The sequence below is a fragment of the Genypterus blacodes genome, unplaced genomic scaffold, assembly GCF_046128005.1.
Source record: "Genypterus blacodes isolate CSIRO-AG114 ecotype Tasmania unplaced genomic scaffold, CSIRO-AGI_Gbla_v1 ptg000064l_1, whole genome shotgun sequence".
NCBI classification, from domain to species: domain Eukaryota; kingdom Metazoa; phylum Chordata; class Actinopteri; order Ophidiiformes; family Ophidiidae; genus Genypterus; species Genypterus blacodes.
In genome coordinates, this window is record NW_027466876.1 from 1,165,001 (window position 1) to 1,188,643 (window position 23,643).

The 23,643-nt window shown below is 42.4% G+C and overlaps 1 protein-coding gene across 1 annotated transcript in view; it reads left to right on the plus strand.

Moving 5' to 3' along the window:
* myt1la (myelin transcription factor 1-like, a) overlaps positions 1–23,643 on the plus strand; it is a 42,955-nt gene that overhangs the window by 8,982 nt on the left and 10,330 nt on the right. The window contains exons 4-17 of the mRNA XM_076154911.1: positions 1,578–1,702; positions 1,793–2,053; positions 4,072–4,703; positions 5,310–5,673; positions 6,076–6,210; positions 7,752–7,842; positions 11,678–11,788; positions 12,967–13,187; positions 15,298–15,300; positions 15,454–15,728; positions 16,929–17,164; positions 20,189–20,308; positions 20,721–20,792; positions 21,589–21,651. Coding sequence (XP_076011026.1) covers positions 1,578–1,702; positions 1,793–2,053; positions 4,072–4,703; positions 5,310–5,673; positions 6,076–6,210; positions 7,752–7,842; positions 11,678–11,788; positions 12,967–13,187; positions 15,298–15,300; positions 15,454–15,728; positions 16,929–17,164; positions 20,189–20,308; positions 20,721–20,792; positions 21,589–21,651 — 2,709 coding nt within the window. The remainder of the gene's footprint in view (positions 1–1,577; positions 1,703–1,792; positions 2,054–4,071; positions 4,704–5,309; positions 5,674–6,075; positions 6,211–7,751; positions 7,843–11,677; positions 11,789–12,966; positions 13,188–15,297; positions 15,301–15,453; positions 15,729–16,928; positions 17,165–20,188; positions 20,309–20,720; positions 20,793–21,588; positions 21,652–23,643) is intronic.

Sequence of the window (23,643 nt, forward strand, 5' to 3'; positions counted from 1 at the left end):
GCATTCATGGTATATCATGAATATTTTGTGAAGGAATGAACACATTGTTACTGTGATTATATCGATCAGACCATTTCTACACTCTTAAATGAAAGTGATCTTTATATGAACAGTGTACAGTGGTGCATGGTTAGTTTAATTGCCCAATTTCCAAAAGTCGGAAGATAGTGTGTGTTTCCGACAGCTGGTTGTCCCACATTTACACCTCTTTTTCCTCAGATTTACTGGGTGCAGTGCCTCACACTTGTGGTTAAGACATGTTAAAGTGCCTGTCAAAGACCTGATGTTACTTCACTAATTACAACATCATTAAATTTACTGAACTGTAAGCACAGTAACCAGACTTTTACCATAGCAACAAGACTGTAATCAGAATAACCAAGATGTAATCATAACACCAGATTTAACCATAGCAACCAGAATGTAACCATAGCAGCCAGACCGTAATCACAATACCAAGCTGTAACTATAGCCATTATTCTGTAATCATAGAAAAAGAGAGCTGTAACCCTAACAACCAGACTGTACCCCTAACATCAGATAGCCAAAAGCATAGTAATCGGACTGTAACCATAGTAACCAGACTGTAATCATAATAACCTAGCTGTAACTATAGCAATTAAACTGTAATCACAAAAACCAAGCTCTAAATATAACAACCAGACTGTAACCATAACGCCAGATAGTAACCATAGTAACCAGACTGTAATCATAGCAGACAGACTGTCCATCTGTCTGTCCTTCTGTGCTTCCTTCTTTCCTTCCTTCTGTCCCGCATTTCTTTGTCTTTTATTTCCTTCTTCTATTAATACAATGTTATTTCATCATACTAATAATACTTCTTTAATTGAAAAACAAAAATGTCACTTTTGCTTACTACTTAATAACAAAATATCTCTCATTTGTGTTTTTTTGTTATCGCTTCTGTAAAATATTCCATTATTTCGTGATCCCTGGAATTTTACAAAAAAGAGTGATAAGTGGCAGTGAATTAAAATGACAATGGTGACAAAGTCACTGGAGTCAAAAACGTTGTTTTACATTGCAGATTTATCAGACAAACACAACACGGCCACAGTCAGACAACCACCTCCTCCAACCTGCCCTCCAGACACAAAATAGGTTCTTTCATATGGAAATAGACCGATTGATTTTGTAAAATCCACATTAAAGCAGTGTATAATTGCTCTCGCTGTTTTGGAGCAATTAAAGCAGAATTTTCGCAACAGTTAATGACTATAATGGGATTTGCCTAATTGTGGCCCAGGTTGAATAGGTTCTGCATTTATATGTATTCAGGGGGCAACTTAGAGAGCAAATGCAAATATTCTGTGGCCTATTAACGCATACACTATACCAATAACTTGACCTTTGACCTTCCTCATACAAACAGCTGTGACCTCTGACTTTTGGTTTCTGTCAAGCATCCAAGTCCATGTGAAAATTGTGTGGCACCCTGTATCATGGGTGTCACGTCATGTGCCATAACCCAACTGAGAACAATCCAAGGATGAAGTTGTAAAGGTGATTTGTGTAGAACGATGGGTGTTGATCTAATGTGTTTATGTTCACCTCAGTGTCTATGGCTGTCCGCTGGCCAAGAAGAGGAAAGCTCTGGAGAAACAGCCACTGGAACCAGCCGCCAAGAGGAGGCCATTCCTCAGTTCCTCCCCAGGTGAGGAGGAGGAAGATGACGATGCAGGTGCCTACACTGGCTACGAAAGCGAAGCTGTGGAGGTGGGGGAGGAGGGGAAAGAGCAGGGCGAGGTAGAGGAGGAGGACGAGGAGGAAGAGGAGGAGGAGGAGGAGGAGGAGAGAGAAGATGGAGAGGTGGAGGATGAGTTTTCGGAGGAGCAGGGTGAGGACGAAGAGGAGGAGGAGGAGGAGGTGGCAAGAACGGAGGCCACAATGGGAGGAAGGCATCCCGAAGAGGAGGAGATGGATGAGGAGGATGAGGAAGTGGAAGACTGCAATGAAGAGGATGACGAGGATCAGGAAGAGGAAGAGGAAGAGGAGGATGAGGAGGAAGAGGAAGAGCAGAATCCTCGGCACGGTAAGTTTGCTGTTTCTCTCGAGTTTCTGACCAACAGAGCAGCGCCACACATTAATACCAAATTTATTGATAAACCAATTTTCACACCGGTGTGGTTTCATCCAGTTACATCTGACTCAGGAGGAAGTGGTCTCAGTGTGGTCGCAAACAAACTGCGTAGCTCTTTGTTTGTTCTAAACCAACGATATCGTGCAGGATTCCGTTTTTTAATTTAATGACAACAGTAATTAATCCTGGTAAATTCACTTAATTAAGACTTCGTGCCTCTCAGATTTTGTTCATCTGGTGTGGGTAGAGCCGGACAGAGATGGAAAATATGAAGGATTGAGACTTGGATTGGAAAGCATCGATACAACAAACAAAGAGGGCTAGTTATGCATGATGAATGTTAAGTAATCTACACCTCCGATCATTCATAACGATTCAAACGGATGCTGTGAGAAGGTGGTAACTCATCAATCCTGCGTTTTATAGAAGCTTCGTTCTGCCGTTCAGCCGTCTGAAGGCAGCACGTCTTCTGCTGCCATAGTTTTGTTTGATATTCAACTGATCTGTAAAACTACAAAACTATCCCAATTCCATCCTTGTTACAAAGTAACTGCCTCCTGTTTTGATTTTCTTTAGCTTTTATTTTGAAATGTCCTGCAAAAAGCCAAAGGCACTGACAAAAATCTTGCTGCAACATAAATCAGACAAAATAATTAACAAGATGTGAGTATGCGCAGTATGCTGCAGCTTATTTTCTGCATATATTGAAATAAGAAAAATAATTTGGAATTCTGCCTTAAGAAACATGGCTGAGAAATCTCTTTCCATTTTTCCTCTAAAATGCTCACCTCATCAGCATAATGCATTCGTGACTCATCACACTTAATGTCAAATAAGTTACACCAACAAGAATCTGACCAATTACAGGAAATTGATACACCCAATCACATATCAAATGACGATCAATTGGCGGTGATGCATGCAAGGAGAGGACAGAGTAAAATGGCTTTGATAAAAAATATGTCAAAATGAATGAAAATTAACCATGATCATAATCGATCATAATCGATTTGATAGCGGTGCTGCTGGATCTGCAACAAAACTTGGGTCGAGGTCTAATCTTTCACTGAATTTAATTTAAATTCTTTTAGATATTCTGCTAATGAACAAACAGACAAACGGGACCAAACACAGCCTCTCTGGTGAAGGTGAATATAGTTGGGTGTTGTTCTGGGTCTAAGCACAGAGGGGAAGTGACGAGAGCAGCTGAGCAGAATCGCCAGCAGACCAGATGCTTTCTGTTCTCGCTCCCATCCTGCGTCTCCCTCATCCCCCCGTGTCCTCAATTGCTTCTGACAGCGCCTCACCAGTAATCGAGAGAGGAGCTCTGCTGAGTTATCAACTCCCTCCAACACCCTCCTCTCCTCCCTGTTCACCTCCTCATTTGGGTGGATGTGTCACATGCGCTCTGCCTCGGTTTCTCCTCCTGAGGATATTTATGGCTCCTGAATCGGAGCACCTCACACTCCCCTTTCATTTCTCTGCTCTCATTCGCCGACTCTGTCCCCAAAATCAACAGTATGGTTTAGCGGGAGAGCAGCGTTGTTCTCTGTAGCTCTGGGTTGTATGTTTTGTAAGTGAGTAAATAGGGGCTAATAATTGGGTGGGCTGCAGCTAATATATTCAGGCATATTAACTGAGGAGACAGTTGTATTGTCTACAAAATGAATCCATTACATGTATTATCCAGAGACTAATTACCTGCTATTTATGTAGTAGTTTATACACAGAAGAAGCTCCATCTTATGAAGTTATTTTTGTCTTTCATAGAGTCTTTTAAAACACCAAATAGTTTTCATTGGAAATCAGCTTTTCCAGTGTTTTTGTTGATTGTAGTTGTATGAGCTGCATTACGTTGTCTTCTCGTAGAGGAACTAACTAGCTCCGATAGAAGATGGGATTTGTTGAGATATTAATCTGCTCAAACACTATAAAGCCTGAAGGCTTTTGTTTGTTTTTTTTCTTGACAGAGAACCACTATAAACCCAGTGGACAATCAAAGCTTTTACCAATTCACAAAGATGACAACAACAACAACAGCTGCAGCATCGGTCCCAGCCACGGACCCGCAGAAGATTACGACAACTACGATGAGCTAGTTGCCAAGTCGCTCCTTAACCTGGGCAAGATCGCTGAGGATGCTGCCTACCAGGCCATGACCGAATCTGAGATGAACAGCAACTCCTCCAACAGTGGCGGGGAGGATGATGATGATGATGAGGAAGATTGCAGCGAGCAAGGCGACAGGAAAGGTGAACTGAGCGTGGACCTGGACAGTGATGTGGTCAGGGAGACAGTGGATTCCTTGAAGCTCCTGGCTCAGGGCCACGGTGTCATGCTGCCCGAAGATGGTTACCCAGAAGGTTCCATGGTGGATCACGGTCACACCAATGGCCGGTGTGCTCTAGGGATCAGAGGTCACGCGGAAGAGAGCGAAGAGGAGGTCTGTCTCAGCAGTCTGGAGTGTCTGAGGAATCAGTGCTTTGATCTGGCCCGGAAGCTAAGTGAGACGCAGCTGCCTGATCGCCAAGGGCATCCCAGCCTGCACCACCAACACCAACACCAACACCAACACCAACACCACCACCAAGCAGACCAGCAGGCATCTGGCCATCCATTCACACTCCAGAGGTTCACATCTTTATGTATCTTTGCACCGTATTAAGTTCATTTGACATTGATAAAACATTGCAGCATGAACTAGAAGTCATTCAAAGTCCTCAGATCTCCAAAGCTCAAACTTTTTTTTGATATTTTAACAAATGGCAAATACATTTTTAATTGACTAGGTTTGAATCTGGATCAAAGTCCAAATTGGGATGCTGATTGGCAGATTCATAGCAAGCAGGCCGCTTTGTTCTACAGAGTTGTTTGGATGCTTATTACTTATCTAATTTGCTTTGTGCATTGAGCTTTTGAACTAAACACCATGTGGTGGATCTGCTGCCTTCACAGCCTACAAAATCAAACATATCCTCTTTATTGATATTAGCACACACTTCTCATTTGTAGTGCAAACCAATGTAGACGACCAGAACACAATTTTACTAACAAACCAGGCTTTGATAATACATTCAATACAACCAAATATATCCAGCCACAACTTTCCAGCATTTTGCCTGTGCCGGCTTATCAGTTCTCCCTCCTGCTACCACACAGGTATGACAGCTGCCAGCAGGGACTGCATGACGACCCCAGGCCTCTGGAGCGTAGCTACTCCGACATGGTGAACCTGATGAAGCTTGAGGAGCAGCTGAGCCCGGCATCCAGAGGCTACCCGCCTAGCTGCAGCCAAGAAGGTGATGAGGATACCACGTCGGTGGCCTCCGACCGCTCAGATGAGACCTTTGACATGGCCAAGGGGAACCTGTCCCTGCTGGAGAAAGCCATCGCCCTGGAATCAGAGAGGGCAAAGGTCATGAGGGACCGCATGGCCTCAGAGCATATGGGAGCCCGTCGGGATCACCATCACCGTGGCCACGGGGAGCATAGCCCCAGGCAGAGCAGCTCCGCCGAAGAACGCAAGTCCAAAATGCACCATGATGGGTCGAAGAGAGCGTACTACCCTAAAGGTAGAAAAGAACAACCCACACACACAAATCCAAATATGTGATTATTGATTTATATTTATACAAATTTCAGATTATCTATGTAATGTATGTATGTTAAGTTAAAAGTTAGTAAGAAATATATGCAATTAATTGACCTCCATGGTTTCTTATAAGGGTGAAGGCACAATTCACTTTCCAGCTCAAGTTACCACTAGTATATAACACACACAATGCATAGAGTTTGCATTTCATCCACAGCTTTTTTCTCATCTGGTCGTCATTTAGATATTAACTCTGGTTGGACGGCTCAGATATTCAAGGCCGTGACATCAGAACTGTAGTCTCTGTTAGTACTGTTAGTAGCACTAACTGCAGCATTCTGGCCCAGTTTTGACATGAACACCAGCTCCCTGTTCTTTCTAGACTCTTCCAGGGGCGACAAGAAGGAGAGCAAGTGTCCGACGCCGGGCTGTGACGGGACAGGTCACGTGACCGGCCTGTACCCACATCACCGCAGCCTGTCTGGGTGTCCTCACAAAGACCGCGTCCCTCCTGAGAGTAGGTCCCTCTGCCTCGCCGCCATGTGTTACTGCTAACATATCCAGCTTTTTTTTTTCTTTTAAACGTACCGCCGGACAAGACATTTCAATTAGTGCACGATGAAGTCTTCTGTTGCAGATTGTAGCTTTAATTATGCAGTCATTTGTCAGAAGTGGAGCAGCTTTGGAGACAGCTTGAAGCTTATTGGTTGTGTTACACCTTTGTTTGATGGAAGAGTCAGTGGAACCTGTAACTAGAAGTAAGACCACAGACATGATGAGGTGATGTAAGGCAAACAGGTTTTTAGTATGGTTTGGTAAGGTTTGTCCTCCTCTGTCTCTGGTCTTTTTCACCGGGTTTCCAAATTCTTAGCTATGGTTCATTTGCTTAGCTGTCAAACATTGTGGTTCTTTGGCTCTGACCCTTGAGGATTTAGTCAACCGGTCGCGTTATATCTGCCTCTGAGAAATCACTGTAGGTGTAAAACTGCAATCTGCTCTTATTTTTCTTCATAACAAGTGAAAATTCTGCCCACAAGCTTTGAGAAATTCCTCAAACCAAATTCCTTAGTGGAGAAAGGTACAATTTTCTTTACAGGCAGATACTTTTCACCCAATTTAAGAAGAATAATCACTGTTTAATTCATACTTGTTGGACCTGTTAGCTGTTTGCCATCCTGCATCCATCCTGCATGACTCTTATTTTGCGTGAACGCACTTGGTGATTTTTGCAGTCAGTGGAGACAAAAGAACTGTTCATAGATGGTCTGAAGGTTTCTTGTGGCACCAAACAGAGCTTCATTGTCTTTTTGTAGCTGTAGTTTTACGGGCAGACATTTACTTTCTTCATTTTCTCTCTTTCTTTACATTCTTCTCATCCTGTTCATTACACTTGCCTGACGTCTGTTCTTGATATCTCTTGCTGATTAACATGAACACCATGAAGAATCGGTGCGACCCATATGGCTGCAGTATATCGAAGATTTATTGTGTAATACTTAGTTGACATCTGGTTAGATACACCTACCAAGGCATCAGGGAGGGAGTGTTTGGCCAGCATCCATGTGTCGCAGTCAGTCGGTGGTGCCAGCTAAGGGCTAACACAGCTGGCCAATCAGAGGAGAGTTGGCTTTTGAGGAGAGAAAGTACAGAAAATTACCTGTGTTCACTCAGCACGCATAAAGCTGCTGCAGCAAAGAATTTCAAAGTGGATCCATGAACTTCAAAATTGTCTCCTAAATTAAAACAAGAACATTGGACATGGAAATCTGGATAATTGTCCCTTTGAAATGTCTTTTGGAACTAAGTTGACATTAAGTGACTTTCCGCTGTTGGCACTTGGTTTTTCATGGTGGAGGAAGCTAATCATTTGTGTCCGTGAAGCTGAATCCTTGTTCCCGTGTTCATTGCTCCAGTTGTGGTCATTTGGTGGCGTTTTGTGCGACTGTGTGGTGTCAGTGGTGCAGCTGTAGCCTGTGCATGCCTAACCATGGTAGCCTTACTGTTTGCTGAAGCTCCTAACCCCTCGCTGTCTTTCTCACTTTTTCCTGTCTGTCAAAGTCCTTGCCATGTATGAAAATGTTTTAAAGTGCCCTACTCCTGGCTGCTCTGGACGGGGTCATGTCAATAGCAACAGGAACTCGCATCGGAGGTGAGTGAGCGGCCATCAGCCTGGGCTGCTAACAGTCAAAATAACACCGCCAGCATGTGAATGCCAGCGTGGCTGAGTTTCAGGAGAAATGAGTTTGTGTTGTGGAGAGGGTGGGTGTGGAGGGGTTGGATGTCTGCGTCAAAGATTACGCAACTCAACTGTAGATCAACTTTACTCAGCATCATTTGTCCAGATCATTGGATATCTAGCAGTTGTAGTTCAAGGCTGCTAAATGTTACTGCTCATCTAAGTAGCTTCTTCAATTCATCTAAACCAACGGTGGGCAGAAAAATGGAATTCTGAGTCGTTCATACATTGGACCAGGTGACTCATTGAAGTATTGAAGTAATTCTAATTACATGAACGGAACCTCTATGCTCAGTGGTGGTTTGCCAGTTTGCAATAGATGGCTTCCTGAAAAACAATTGTCCAAAATATGTAGATTTCGAAAGTTTTACAGCTGATTTCCTTTATTTTGGTTCTTGGTCTTGACGGTAGCATGGTAGCGTCTGACTATCCAAACTGAGCATTCATCACAGTAAGATCCAACACGAACACCAGACCGACAGATGAAGAGAAGCAGAACAGCAAAAAAAACAAACACAGGAGTTCCATATGTGTCTATAATATGTGAGGGCCTCAGGAGAATTTACAGCCAAACACTTCATCAAAGCAGCTCTGAAACTCTGCAGCACAAACCCCAAATAACCCAAAGATCCAACACCTAAACACAGAACAATGTAGTCTATGCAGCGAGAACCTCACTGATCTTTACTGATGAGACCTAAGGTATGGACAACTATCAGAGCATAAATGCTGGTTCAGTGCTTGTCATCGATTTTTGAAATGGCGTGATGAAAACAGCATGGACACAACAGCAACAAGTCAAGTTGCCTTGAACTACTGCTGCTAGATTCCGTAGCACACTGCCATTATGACCTTGAGTTATAGATACAGTATGTTCATGGATGTTGAGTCAATGCTTCCTTTTCATCTTCTATGTTTCCTCACTTGACTTTTCCACACATACCACTGCTGCAGTCAGGGATACCTGCCATTATCCACATAAAGAGAATCCATGACCTAAACCTTGTATTTAATCCAGCAGCTTTAGTAATGGGCTACTTCCCCCCGTTGGTTGTTTCATTGAGTATCTCAGGGAAAAAATTGATAACGCTTGAAACGAGACGACTTGACAAAGTTTGATTATATTATGCTGTGATTTTAAGTTGAGTTTAGCTTTTTAGTTCAGCTCCACTTGGGAAACTTGCAGCCAATGTTGCTCCCAGGAGAACTGCTGCAGTGATCTGGAAGGTCCTGAGCCAGCAAATTCTAACTCAGAAAGTCGACTCTGGTTCACGCTCTCACATGAGACTGACACAGAAATGTTTTGGAACATTTCCAGGTCAGAGTGCATGCAGGAGAGGATGAGGTTTGAGGTGAAGGTGTGTCTGCATCACACCAGCAGTTCAGCTGCTTAACAGGCAGAGCACAGCACAGACGCTGGCACCTACACAGGCCTCACACACACAACGACGCACACACACGCACGCATACCAACATGCATATTTTGGAATTATGTAAAGTGATTAGGATGCACACTCATTCTCACACACACTGTCAAATTACAGACATACACAGCCTTGTAATATGCACATGCAGTCTTGTGGGAACACACACACAGACTCAGACACTTACAAATTAGCCACAGACAGCAGCACACGTGTGCTGGCAGACAGAGAATCACAGCGCGTGCACACACACACACACACACACACACACACACACACACACAGACGTAGCTGCAGGGTGTGTTATGTAGCACAGCTCCACTGGGAGAGGAAACAAAGCAGTAGCAAGCTAAGCTACTGCTAGCTACCAGCCTGCACGGCTTTAATGTCTGGCAGTCACCATGGTAACACTGCGATGGCAGCAGAAGTTGCTGCTGCTGTGCTGGTCTGTCTTTCACACATGCACACAAACACACACATATACAGACAGACACACACTTCTCATCCATTCATTTGTTTTGTCTGGGTGTGTATGCTGTTACATATATATATATATTGTGTGTGTGTGTGTGTGTGTGTGTGTGTGTGTGTGAAAAGATAAAGAGAAGTAGGAAGTTTTCATTTTTGAAACCACATTTCTTCAGTAATTTTACCCTAAATCACGCAAAAAGTCAGCAGCTAGTAAGCAAATGTGCAAACGACCGAATTTCCATTCCACACCAACTCTGACATCTGGACATCAGCAAGAAATGTAACTAAAACGATCCTTCTGGCAAAGGGACCAAATGAATGAACTGAAACACTGGAAACAGATGGAGGTAAAACAAGGATAACAACTGATTTTATTGTTTCCATCGCAGTGCCCATAGTCAAACAGCTGTCGAAGTTCACAATGTATACAAAGAACGATATTTGCACAATTTGAAGGCTTATGGAGCTTATGGAGCTTATGCATAAGAAAATGTGATACATTTCTGAGAAACAAAACATTGAACTAAAAAATCCTCCAAAACCTTTTCAGAAAATATTTGGTGTGGAATGGCCAGTTGAACTTCTTAGTCAACTCATCAGGTTATTGATAATTAATCATCCAGTGAACCAATCACAACACCAGTTGGTAATCAGTAATCAGGGATCCCGTCAGCCTGTTTTGCAACCAAGCAGTCGACCAGTGAGCTAGTAATCAGGCGGTATGTCTAAAACATCATATATGCACCGGAATGTGATTATTAAATTGACACAAATCACAGTATGCTTCCTCGGAGTAGCAGACCTAGATTATGTGATTGTAAATTAACAAGGCATGTAAACGTCTTAATGGAAGTATGAGCTCTCAGTGTGCATCTCCTCAGTCGGCAGATTTGCTTCAGACTATGATTACACTTAATGTTTACTCCTGTTGTGCATGTACGGTCTACGGCGTAATCATATTTCGCCTTTAAACGATTCACCAGACAAACCAGGAAGGAGCCAGTTAGTGTACCAGTAAACCAGTCAGTTAAAAGGTTATGACACAATCAATTAGCTACTCATCCAGTCAGTCAGTGAACCAGTAAACGAGAAGGTTGAGTCCTTTGAAGCGGTTAAACGGTTAGTTATCATTCAGTGGAGCAGCGAAGCAGTCAGTCAATGATCTGGGAAATAAACCAATGATGAATCAGTTAGTATACTAGTAAACTTATTAGTAATCGGCCAGTCGATCATCTGGTTTATTGTTCAGGAGTGATTCAGTTTGTGGCACAGTGGCCCTCTGATTCACAGCAGGATGCTCCTGGGTTTAGAATGTCTGCGTCACTCGAAATGGCATTTTTATCACAGAAACAAAGGTCCACGCCTCGTTGTCACCGCGTGCTTGTGCGATCAAAGTGTGTGTGATAACCATCAATCATAGAATAAGACTGTGAATGAGCCATTTGGAACCATCTCAGAACAAACAAACACCATCAACATGATCATCATCCAAAAGACTACAGATCTCCACCAGGAATGTAACTTCACACACATAATTGATCAAACTGTGTGTAAGGTTGAGATCCTCCTTGTCAAGGAAACCAGTTAGTATCGAGTCATTATGTGAAGTCAGTCTGCTTCTCAGCCAACCCCCGGCACACCAGTTCAAACATGAGGAACCGTTCAAACCCTCATTAGTCTTACAACCAGTCAAAGTAGGACATATCAAATCTGCTTCCGATAGCTGAACTATTCTGTTTTATTCATAGCCAGATCATGCATGTGTATACGTGTGTGTGTGTGTGAGTGTGTGTGTGAACATGTGTGTCTACCAGTATCTAACCAAGCCACTGTGCTGCGCCCCCCTCCCCCAGTCTTTCTGGCTGTCCCATCGCTGCTGCAGAGAAGATGGCAAAGGTCCATGAGAAGAGCCATTCGACTGACAGCTGCAGTAAGACCAATCAGACGTCAGACCGTGTCCTCAGGTACCGTCCATCTCTGGGTCACACAGTCTGACTTAAACTGGGACTTGCACCAGTCCACCACATATATCCTGGTTGTTTACAGCTGATCAATATGATGGTGAAGACCTAAAGCTGAACTGATTCTAATGAGATGGTTCCAAAACACATAAACATGCTTACTACTGTTCCTGCTCTACAAACATCGTATTAGCTAAATCAGGGTCCATGCCCAAACTCTTTCCTATCCATTAGCTCGTGACAGATGGAAAATATGCAGTGTTGTGGATCCCGAGCATGAGACATCCTTGTTAGTTCTGATCAAATCTATTTAGAGCTTTCTCTTCACCTTCATCTGTCTAGTCTGATGGTCTAATGTGTATGGCAAATAGAGTCTTATGTGAAGAATGGAAAAAAAAGAGAGCTTCGAGAAATTAAAACCCTTATTACTTTCGCACTTCACACATCTGGTCAATGCTGAAAGGTTTGTTGGTCCCCTCTATAGTCGGAAATGAGTTTTGAGACTACAGGCTCTTTGTTTGAAGCATACTGAGGCCTTCGGTGAAGAGGTGCTCTTACTCATTTAGCTTGAAGGAGCACTGGTGTGTCTCTTAACAACTTGCTTTGAATTTAAAATGAGCTTTTGGTATTTGGTCATTTATTTATTTATTTGTATTATGCTTCGCCATGTTTTCACTTAAATATTGTCCCGTCTCCTGTTGGGAAGAAACTGCTACAGATTTTACAGTATGTGTTGCCATTGAATTAACTCATAAGCTGCTAAATGATGCAGTAAACAGACAATATGGAGCCCAGTCCTTCGACACAGAATTCTTCAAAATATTACAAAAATGTCTTTAATAAAGGATGACGAATTGAAATCGTCAGCACATAAGCTCAACATTTCCCTGCTCTGGGCGTCTCACTTTCTCAATCAGCTCTCTGAATGTGAATGTGTGCCATGCTGAGTTGTGTTGGAGGATTGGGGATCCAGCTTTAAAGTGTTGCTGCAGAATGTAGGGATGCCCAATGGTGCAGAGAAATGATCACAGCTCAAATCGTCCTCACCTCCTGTTTCTGGTTATGATCTGAGGCACTGTGTTTTAACTGTCAGCATAATGTCCTATTATCATTTGCCAGTTTAATGAAGTGAAAATATCAACATAAAAACACAGCCTCGTCCTATCTGGTTTTGCTTCCAGGCCAATGTGTTTCGTCAAGCAGCTGGAGATTCCTCAGTACGGTTACAAAAACAACGTTCCCACCAGCACGCCACGCTCCAACCTGGCCAAGGAGCTGGAGAAATACTCGAAGACCAGCTACGACTACGGGGGCTACGACGGCCAGCATGGCGCTTACGGAAAACGAGGCCTCACCCCAAAGTCCCACCACGGTCGGGACACCTCCCCGAAGGGATATGATGGTACGGAAAGAGAACACATCCATCAGTGTAGGTACCAGCAGAGTCGACTGCTTCTTAATGTCGACCTGCTTCTTAACAGGATATTGATCGAGAGTTTTAAAGGGCCAGTTCACCCAAACTACAAAGCAAACAGCACTCACCTTTAACAGCATGCAAACTAGCCTGAAAGTCAATGTAGAGGGGGAAAGAGGGAGGAGGAGGAGATAGTTCCTTCATCTTAGGATTGCAACATTTACATAAGTACAGTCCATTCCAGGAGTCAGGATGATCTTTCTTCCAATGCTGAGTTTTCTTAAGCAACAGAGAAAGTGGTGAAAGGATCAAAACAAAAGTTGGGGTCTGCTGCAGGCGTCTTACCTGCGACCCAAACAGCCATCTGATATTTGGACCAATTAGAGACAGGGGAGGTATCAGAGGTAGAGAGACGTGTGAACGTTCCGCTTCATATGAAGTATACTGGGGCTTTCACTGTAGACCGTTGTCATAGGGGACTACATGTGCCAAATATTACTCAAAATTGTCCATTTCATTGAGATTTCTTTTCTATTAAGGGGTAAAAAAAGAAATCTCATCTAGCAATCCTCCAACTCAAAAGATATTCCATTACTTAGGTGTTTACTCAAATTAAGGCTGTGAATAAAGGCTTTTCTCCAGAATAAAGGAAGATTTGTTGTTAGTTTTTCCATCCTAGGAGAACATTTTGTTCTTGTGAGAATAAAAGCCCAAGAACACACACACACACACACACACATACACACACACACACATAGAAAGAGAGGGAGAGCGAGTACTCTGTGTAATCTCTTTGTCATAATACTGAGAACGCCGGTGTTTTCCGCCTCTCCACATGGCTGAAGTGAAAGCAGAGCAGAGTTATGGAAATGCCATGCTAACAGCCTGCCCCCTCCGAGCAGAGGGTGGGGGATGGAGGGAGGTGGTGCAGATGGAGGGATTGTGAAACAGGAGAGAGATAATGGAGGCAAACCCTGTTTCTTTGGCTCGGAGCCATTAGTGAGCCGCAGGCAGGAGGGAGGCTTCTAGACGACGTGTCTGAACTCCATCCCTCTGTAATGACTCTATCCATCTATCTGTCCGTCCATCTATCTGTCCATCCTTTCTTCTGTCACTGTCTCTCCCTCCATCTTTGTCCCAAGAACGTCCCCTCTTGATCACTGTGAAAATCTCGCTTCCTTACTCTCTCTCCATCTCTATCCGTTCATCTTAAAGTCTCTCTCTTTCACTCCGTGTCTCTTTTAGTTTCTTCAGTCTCTACGTCCCTCTCCCTCTTTCTTTGTCCGTGCAGCTTCTTAAGTATCCATGGCCGTCCCTGTCTCATTTTCTAAAAGCCATCTCTATTGCTCCCGCTTTGACTTTGTCTCATTCCATCCATCATATTGTCTTTCAGTTTCCCTCCGTCACTCTCACTCCTCTCGGTGTCGCTCCTCTCTATTTGCTCTATCTGTCATTTTGATGTGTCACTCACACTTTCTTCCGCGCAAACCAATATCAATCCAATCAAGTCAGGACTATTATTGCGTTCGAAATTTCTTCCATAAACAAGTGAAGACCAACTGAAATCCAGTAGCGCACATATTGTATTGCACATATTTAGCACAATATGTGGGCTGTTTTTTTTGGGATCCCACTGCTTTGTGCTAAAATGTTGTTCTAAAATGATTCCTTTGTATTTGTATTCAATCCTACGTACTAAGATGGGGAGAACATTGAAAGGCCACTCACCATGGATAAGGGCTCAATCCCACACGCTTATTTGCAACAACAGTGCAAAATGCAGCACCCTGCACCACCACGCTGCCCTGAAGATAATACGAATAACAATTTTCCTTTTTCACAGTCTATCATGCGATAAATATGTCTTACTTTTAATGAAATTAATAAAACGTGGGAAAATATGTTATCTCCCAGTGTTAAGGAATATTGGATGTGGCCCTGGTTCTGGATGAGTTGCAAAATCTCATAGGTTCTTCCCTGGGCCATGTTCCACTCTTGCTAATCCTGCTAACAACAAACAAATAAACCAGCCAACCAATGAATGCAAGTGAAAACACAACCTTCTTGCCACTGCCAGTTCAATTGTGTGGCACATTAGATGGTTTGCAGTGATTTGTCTTTCTTTTGCATATTTTTGCATGCAACAAGTTTTAACCCTGCACTGTAGTCCATCGATTGTGTAGTGAACTCTTGCGTCATTGTCCCTCTCACATCTAACCAACCGTGCTTGTGTGCATGTTTTGTATGGCTGCAGTTAAGCGGTACTGTAAGACGTCGAGCCCTGCCAGCAGCACCACCAGCAGCTACGCTCCCAGCAGCAGCAGCAGCCTGAGCTGTGGAGGAGTTGGGGGCGGGGGAGGAGGAGGTGGGGGAAGCAGCGCCAGCAGCACCTGCAGTAAGAGCAGCTTCGACTACACCCACGACATGGAGGCGGCCCACATGGCAGCGACGGCCATCCTCAATCTGTCGACGAGGTGCAGAGAGCTCCCACACGCCCTGGGAGGGAAACCCCTCGACCTGCTGACACAGGTAACACTCGTCTGAGGCGAAGCAAAATGATGTTTGTGTGTGTGTGTGTGTGTGTGTGTGTGTGTGTGTGTGTGTGTGTGTGTGTGTGCACAAGATTAGACCCCATTAGTAAAGTGGTATTCACGGGGTGGTATCCCCATGAAGCCATAATGGATGACTCACCCGATATAGTCTAGACACTGGTGGTGATGAAGCTGAAGAGATGGATGGATGAGACATGGCATAACTGCATTGAAAGAGAGCTGGAGAGGAAGCAGAAAGGAAGATATTTAAAAGTCTGACAGCAATAAGATGATTGGTTGATGGAGGTTGGGCCTTAAACTGATTGGACATCAAGCAAAGAGGGAATACCAACAATTTCACAGAGTGGGGACTAAACACAGAGAGAGAGGAAGCATAGGAAAAGTAGTCTTCTTCATTAAACACTTAATAAAGATTTGGTTATTTACAATTTTGATAAACTAGCAACAGCATATGTAAGTGAGTCTGAAAATAGAAGCTAATAGAAGTCTATTATTAACCAGGTCTACAAAAACAAATACATGTGAGTCGCAAAATAGAAACAGGAAACACTTGAAGTACGATGAAGATTATAGAAATTAGTGCAAGTGATGTCTAAAATACACACACTCAGTAATTTCTGATCTGATCTGAGAATTGTATCCAGATCTTTTGAAATACTTCCTTCTCATCCACATAAATAGATTGAAGGTTACAGGAAAAAGTCTTACACCTTGTCGTCATTCCACAGTTTTCTGTGTTTTCCATCTTTAAAGGAATCAAAACCGCCGTGTTTTTGTGCAAAGACAAGAAACATGCTAATTCTTTAAGTAGTGATCTTCGGTCTTGCGAGTTCCGTCCGTTAGTTCTTGAGCCATCAGACAGTACGTACACTGGAGAAGGAGCTGGAAAAGTTAAAGCATCTATTGTTCTGCTAACAGATGGGTCCTTGTTGAGTACAGTGAACCCATGTCTTAAGAGTCAGCAGCAGGGGAAAAAGCAGTATTCATCAACTCTGTTTTCACAAAATCAAAGCCAAATGACTAAGCCTGACTTAATGTTGTGGAAAGGATAATGTGCAATTTCTTGCAAAAAATAAGTTGAAACAGTTCAGCATCCAACTCTCCAGTCGTGATCCTATGGAGTCACACTTTGCTCTGGGTTTACCACCGCCTCTCTCTCTTTTTCTGCCTCCATCAGAGTCCTGTCGGCGACCTGGATGACAGCGGCGCGGTGGATGTGACAGGTCAACCCGGTGGTCCGGAGGGCAGCGGAACAGTGTTGACGCCCCTACAGCCGATGTCGCCGCAGAGGCAGGCGCTGCTCAGCAGCCGCTGCTACCAGCTGAGCGACACCGACTGCTGGGACCTGCCTGTCGACTACACCAAGATCAAAAGACTGGGAGATGAGCAGGACCACAAAGAGGTAAGAGGAAGGTCTACAGCGAGCCTGCAGACATAGTTTACATGGTTTATATTCACCAGAGGTATCACAGATTACACCTGATAGTTTTAGACATAATTGTACATTTTAACTTTAGAACTTGCATCACAAGTGTAAAGCATCTGAACTACCTGTTAGGAAACTAATTAGATCCACCAGGAGCTGTGGAGGAACAAAACGTCTTACAAAATGCTCTCTGTGTGTTGTTGTTGATACACACTCCAAAATATACACAAAATACACAAATTATCATTGATTTATACACTACATAGTACAATACATTCACCTACCTTACCTGCATCATAGAGAACCACAGCTCATAGTCTCTCTCTTTCTCTCTCTCTCTCTCTCTCTTGATTGTTTGCATCTAAAGTGGAGTCTTAACCTTTAACCTCATGGCAACGTAAGGAAACATCGAGGCAATTTAAGAGAGCCTGAGTTTCATATGAAGGGTTATGTGGCTACATTAAGCAGTGAATTGGATCTTTTCAAGCATTTTTAAAGGAATAATCCTCCCCTAAATCATGGCAGAAAAGCACCATAAAGAAGTTGTGTACCGATTTCAGCCTGATGTTTGCTGGCGGACCTCATTTCTGCATCACTCTACATACATTAATATATACTGTATGTAACAGATAGGAGAGTTTGTCACTGCAAACAGCCACAGTATAGTGTACATCAAAGAGCTTTATTTATACCCTTTGAAGTCTCAATTATTAAGTCTTTCTAATGTTTGCTTGATGCATTATGTGTGACTGATCAGTCCACAACAGGCTGTGAGGCTTGGGGCTTCAGCATTTCGCTCCGCCTCACAGGTTTGACACCCTTTGTGGATGAGGGTTCTCCCTTGCTGGACGGTCCAGTGCAGGGACTACTTCGGGTGTCAGTGTCAAATCCTTCAGCGTGTCCTTGAACTGCATCTTCTGTGGCCCCGTGGGAAGGTTTCCCCTGACTGAGTTCTCTGTTGAGGACTTATTTGAGGATGTGCTCAGGCTGACATCCTGATAAAGTGACCTGTCCACATGATCTGAGCTTTCACCAGCAGTGTGAACTTTTGAGTCTGAAGATAAATTCCATCTCTGCTGCTTTGGCCTGTCATCTGATCCAGCATCTTTGTGACAAATATAACCAAAGGAATCTCTTTAACCACTTCATAATCTATAATAACATAATATAAACAAAGCATTCTTGAATCTTGAAATGAAATGCCTCAAATGTCTCCGCATGATTAGGAAACTAGTCCGTCACTAGCCATTAGCAGTCATCAATGTAAGAGCAGATTGAGCAGTGTGAGCAACATTCAAGCCTTCAACTTGGGGATGTTAAGAATGAAATCCAGTTCATTCCACTTAACCTGTACACATTCCACCTTCATTTGAGCGGCACGATGGCTCAGACGGTGACTGGCGGGTCGTGCAGGTTCTGTCTCTGTGTAGGAGGAATCTTCTCCGCACGTCCTTGCAGGTTTTATTCAGATGCTCCTGTTTCCTCCCACCTCGACGATTTAATTGAATCTCAATATGAAAGTTTAAACGGCATTGAGGTTTTTAAATGAAAGGGTTCTGTTCCCTCCTGAATGTAAAGCAAAACCGCAGAAATGATCTCAGACGCCTCTTGGTTACATTCAGGGTAATAATAGATGGTAATTGATTTTTTAATCTTTGAAATGTGTCTTTCAATCAGCTCCTAAATGTCAGTCAGCATGCAGATAATTCTAATGAGATGTGGCGATTTAGAGGAGTTAGATTGTCTGCAGCCATCTATCACACAGGCCTACTTCACCACCACGTGGATAGAAGCGGTACTGCGCCGACTCTTGCCTCGCGGCTCTCTGATTGAGCTTGAGGTGCATTAAAATGTTGAATTACATCGCCGTTACACAAGTAAAACATGATAAATCATCTGTACACTTGAAATCCTCACAGATCTGATATGACACAGGAGGAGCCCATGCAGCAAATTGCTACATTTGCTGTGTTGGATTTAGAGCGCTGGAGTGAAAGAGGTTTAATCAGGAGAGTAATTGCGTTTGTTAATGAAGCACGACACTGCAGCAGAGGCCAGAGCCTGGAGCTCAGCAGCTGATGAGAGTTTGTGCAGACGGTCCAGAGCCGTCGCAAGGGGGGAGCGATGTGTCACTGCAGAGCTCAACACTGCAGCGTTCACACTTTCATTCTGTCCAGTGGGTGCAGATGACCTTTGACCTAGCTCATTTGGGCAATATTTGGGAAATATTTTATGCTGATGCGCTACATCGTACTGATCCATTGAGATAATTTAAAAGCGCAGGATGTAAAAATAGTATTGAGCTGGTTTTCAGTCTTCAGTCAGAGTAATACTTCACACTGTACATTACAGGTATAATGACATACTGCAGGGAGATTAAAACTGAGAGATGTAAAATTATATCAAATAAAACAAGGACAGTCATAAAAATAAGAAACCATGGAGCCCAATGAGACAAATGCAAAGTCAACATCTTTAAAACGGAACATGTCAACAATAAAACAATAGAATAGCAGATAAGATGATGATAATAATTCAAATAGATAAATATAAGACCAATAGAAATTAATACAGGAATAATAAACAGTTAATTTTAAACAATGATAAGTCACAAAATCTTAAGACTAAATACAATAATTACAATCATAAAAAAGATTAATTTGTTAAGAAAAAAAAGGGTAAACTAAAATGGGTCTAAGTTCAGTGACAAAATGGCAAATAAAGATCAAGATGTTCACTGCCCAAAATATGTTCTATTAAAGGAGTCCAAGGATGATTATGCATAATTTGATTTGGGCTGGAAAAATGCAATTTTTCACTTTAATTGTCTATCATTATCCAAACAACAACGACTCAATGATAAGAGTGTATTCTCTGTACTGAATGAACTGAACCCTTTTTACAGTTGAATATGTGATGTCTAAAAAGTGAATCTTTTGCACATATATATTTAAATGCGGAGCATGTAGTGACGCACTGTAGTCGGCGTATTTCTCGTCCTTACACCAGAGCGACGAGATCGATCCCTTCCAGGAGCTGCTGGACGAGCAGCGCTACCCTACTGAGGTCACCATGCCCAGCCCCAAACACAAATACCCAGCCTGCAAGGAGAGCAAGAAGGAGCTCATCACGTAAGATAAACACCAAACCTCCAACATGCACCATGATATACGGTCAGGGATGTGTATGTTAAATGAATAAAGTCATTTCATAGTGAGCAACAGCTGGAGACACTGGCTATTCAGGTGAGAAGCTAAGTGAAGTCATTCTACTGCTGCATGGCGATACCAGTGTGTTTCAAACTTTAAGACACAAAGCAATGTGTCATTGTCATGTATGCAAGCAAGCCAGCCACTGAAATTCAAAACAATTGTACAAAGCCTTTAGACATTTTTGTGGCACTATGGAGACTCGTTAGAGGGTTTAATGTGCAAACATGCAGGCGGGATTTTTCTGCAGCATGCTGTGAAGTGAAGAAGTCCTTCTCTCTGTCTCGGTTCAGTATATTTTCATTCTTAGTATGTGTTCTTTTCTCTCCTGCAGGTTGTCAAGCTGCCAGTTGACCGACAAGAGTGGAATGCGCGGAATGATGACAACTAACTCACAAGAACTCAAGTGAGTCTACAAATCAGCACACATACTCAGGCAGACAGTGGCTTCAGTTTGTTTCAGTGCACTGTGAGAATCAACTCGCTGCAGAAGGCAGACGGGTATTTGGTGACATTCACACCACCTGGTGTAAGTGACCCAATTCAGATGTTTTTGCTCGCATGTTGCACATATCAGTTATGTGTTCTAAACATGTAAACAGTACGAAAGCACTTGGAATCAGATATTCTCTGATTGGGTTTGGAACACATTCACGTAGAAACAAATCAGATATGAGTCTGATCTACCTGTGCAAGTTCCTTGTCTTTCTTGCATGAAGCACAACACTCTTCTACTTTGTACATACTGTTTAGTGTATATGAATGGCATAGCGCAAACAATGACCTATGACTGGAACAAACTTTGTGATCCAGATATCTGTGTGAATTGAAGTAACATCAATCATTGCCGCACACCCCAAGCAACTGTTCAAATCCTTCGTCACTACCTTAAAATAAGTCAATGAGGCGCTTTGAGGAGACTTCATGAAGCAGTAGCATGAATAATTGTTCCTCTCTCATTTGGATGCTGTGCAGCTTTTTGTTAATGTCCATCTCTGAAACAAAACCCTTATCTGTGTATGTGAGGTCAATCAAAAAGGAAGGGAAAAGGCTGTCAAAAAAAATGGATATAGGCAAAACAGTGGACATCAAGACCTGTATTGTAAATGTAATACCAGTCACTTCTGTTTGAAACTTACATTATTCCCATAAGGTCTTTTTTTTTAAGTTTGCAACAATGCCTCCATGTGTTCGTGTGTCAGGTGTCCCACACCCGGCTGTGACGGATCTGGACACATCACAGGAAACTATGCCTCCCACAGGAGGTAAGCACGCTGCAGACTAAAACTGCATTAAAACATCAAAACACAACACACACACTTCACTGCCAGAGGTGCCAGATAAATGCTAAGAACTGTGTTTGAGAATTTAGAATGACAACAGGATCTTATCAAGGTAACTGGGTCCCAACACAGACTCAGGACTGTGACTGACGGGCTGCAGTTTCAGTGTGACCTGAAGTGAGTTCTTTCAGTTTCACGGCGAATATTATTGCCCATCACGAAGTCCACAGCTATGGTGATAAAGTCCCCATTAAAATGTTATGGACTATTTTTAACCATGAAGAAGAGGACAAAGCATCTTCACCATCATTTACTGAAGTGCGTCACAATCTCATCTCTTCCCTCTTTTATAGATGAAGAGTTTCATAATAATTGGTAATAATGACCACTTTTAAAAAATATGGTGCTTACCTCTCCAAAATTATTATGATTTTTTTTTACATATCCTCTAAAAGGTTGGTAATACAAATCCTTCAATGACTCATATATAAACACCCCTGACCAGATCATCATCATCATCATCCTCATCAGAGCCAACCCTTTGTTTTAGGATAATGTTTCTGCTGTGATGATGTGCGACGATTATGACTTAACACACACTCCAACACACACTCCTGTCCTCTTGGGATTAATTAAACACCTTTAATTACTGTGGGTACATTTCTGTAATTCTTTCTCTGCACATGAGTGTAATTTTGATGTCATTACACTGGAGATGTAGTTACACTGGTCGGTTTCAGAAGGAAAATGTATGTATTATTTATTTTTTCATTTCTTTAATGATGATTATATTCTCTATTGTTCAACTGGCTCTTAGTACTTGGTTTTAAATAGAGTTGTTTGACTTTTAATTAAATGGTAGTGAAGTTAAATTAATCTTCAAAGGAAGTCAAACACTGATACTGTACGTGTTTTGTTCCTCCGCTGTAATTTAAACGTTCAACTAAGCGTAAAAATGCCACGCACCTGGAGGCCATATGGCAACGCGATAAACGTCGCTGACCAATCAGAAGCTTCAATCGGCGCATCGTTTCAAGTCAAACAAAAATTGTGGGAATTTACATCTACAGGTGATTGCAGCCGGACTTTGGGTAAATACATTAAGTTAATATTTTTGGTTTAGTTATATAACACAAAGTCTAATGAGTGTTTTATATAATTTGTGTGCGGGTCATCGTTTATTTTTTACTAATTTGCTAATTTGCCGCGCTGTGCGTCTATTTCAGCCGTCCCTTCGATTATTACGTACGCATCAAAAGAGGAGATGTGTTTAAGGTCTGCACGAAGTTTGGATTCACATTAATAAGGAAATATATTTAGATAATATATATAAACGTTATGTTTACAGCTTTAATCAGCGGGGTCGGCCAGTGCATTTAATCTACATTGCAGTCTTGATTTGGAAACATATATGTCCAACAAAGGTAATCACATGACAAACAATTTAAATAGTCGATCATGTAATCATTGCGTTTATTATGATCAAAAGTGTATATAAAATATTAAGAAAGATTTATTTTTTCTTTTTCTTTTCTTTTCTTTTGATTCCTTTTTTAAACTATTAAAACTACACATGTAATTTCCTCTAGTAGCTAATATCAAACATTTTATTAGATATTTCATATATATATATATATATATATATATATATATATATATATATATATATATTTCCTATTTATTTTTTGTTGCAATTACTTTTTTTGAACTGTTAAAGTGACAATCAAATCAAATATCCTTTAGTGTTTTGTTTTGTTTTGTTTTGTTTTGTTTTGAGAATTGTCTGATTGAATGTTGTTTTGTGGGTCGGTTTCACACAAACTGGATGCATGACTGATCTGAACTGATGGCTAATGCAGTAGCACTGAATTGCACCGTCAGCGTCCAGACGCTGGAGCAGGTGGGCCGTTTGAGTGAGGTCCTGACGGGGGCGGTGCCTGTCCACAGCCATGGAAACTGTCGGGGAATGTGCAG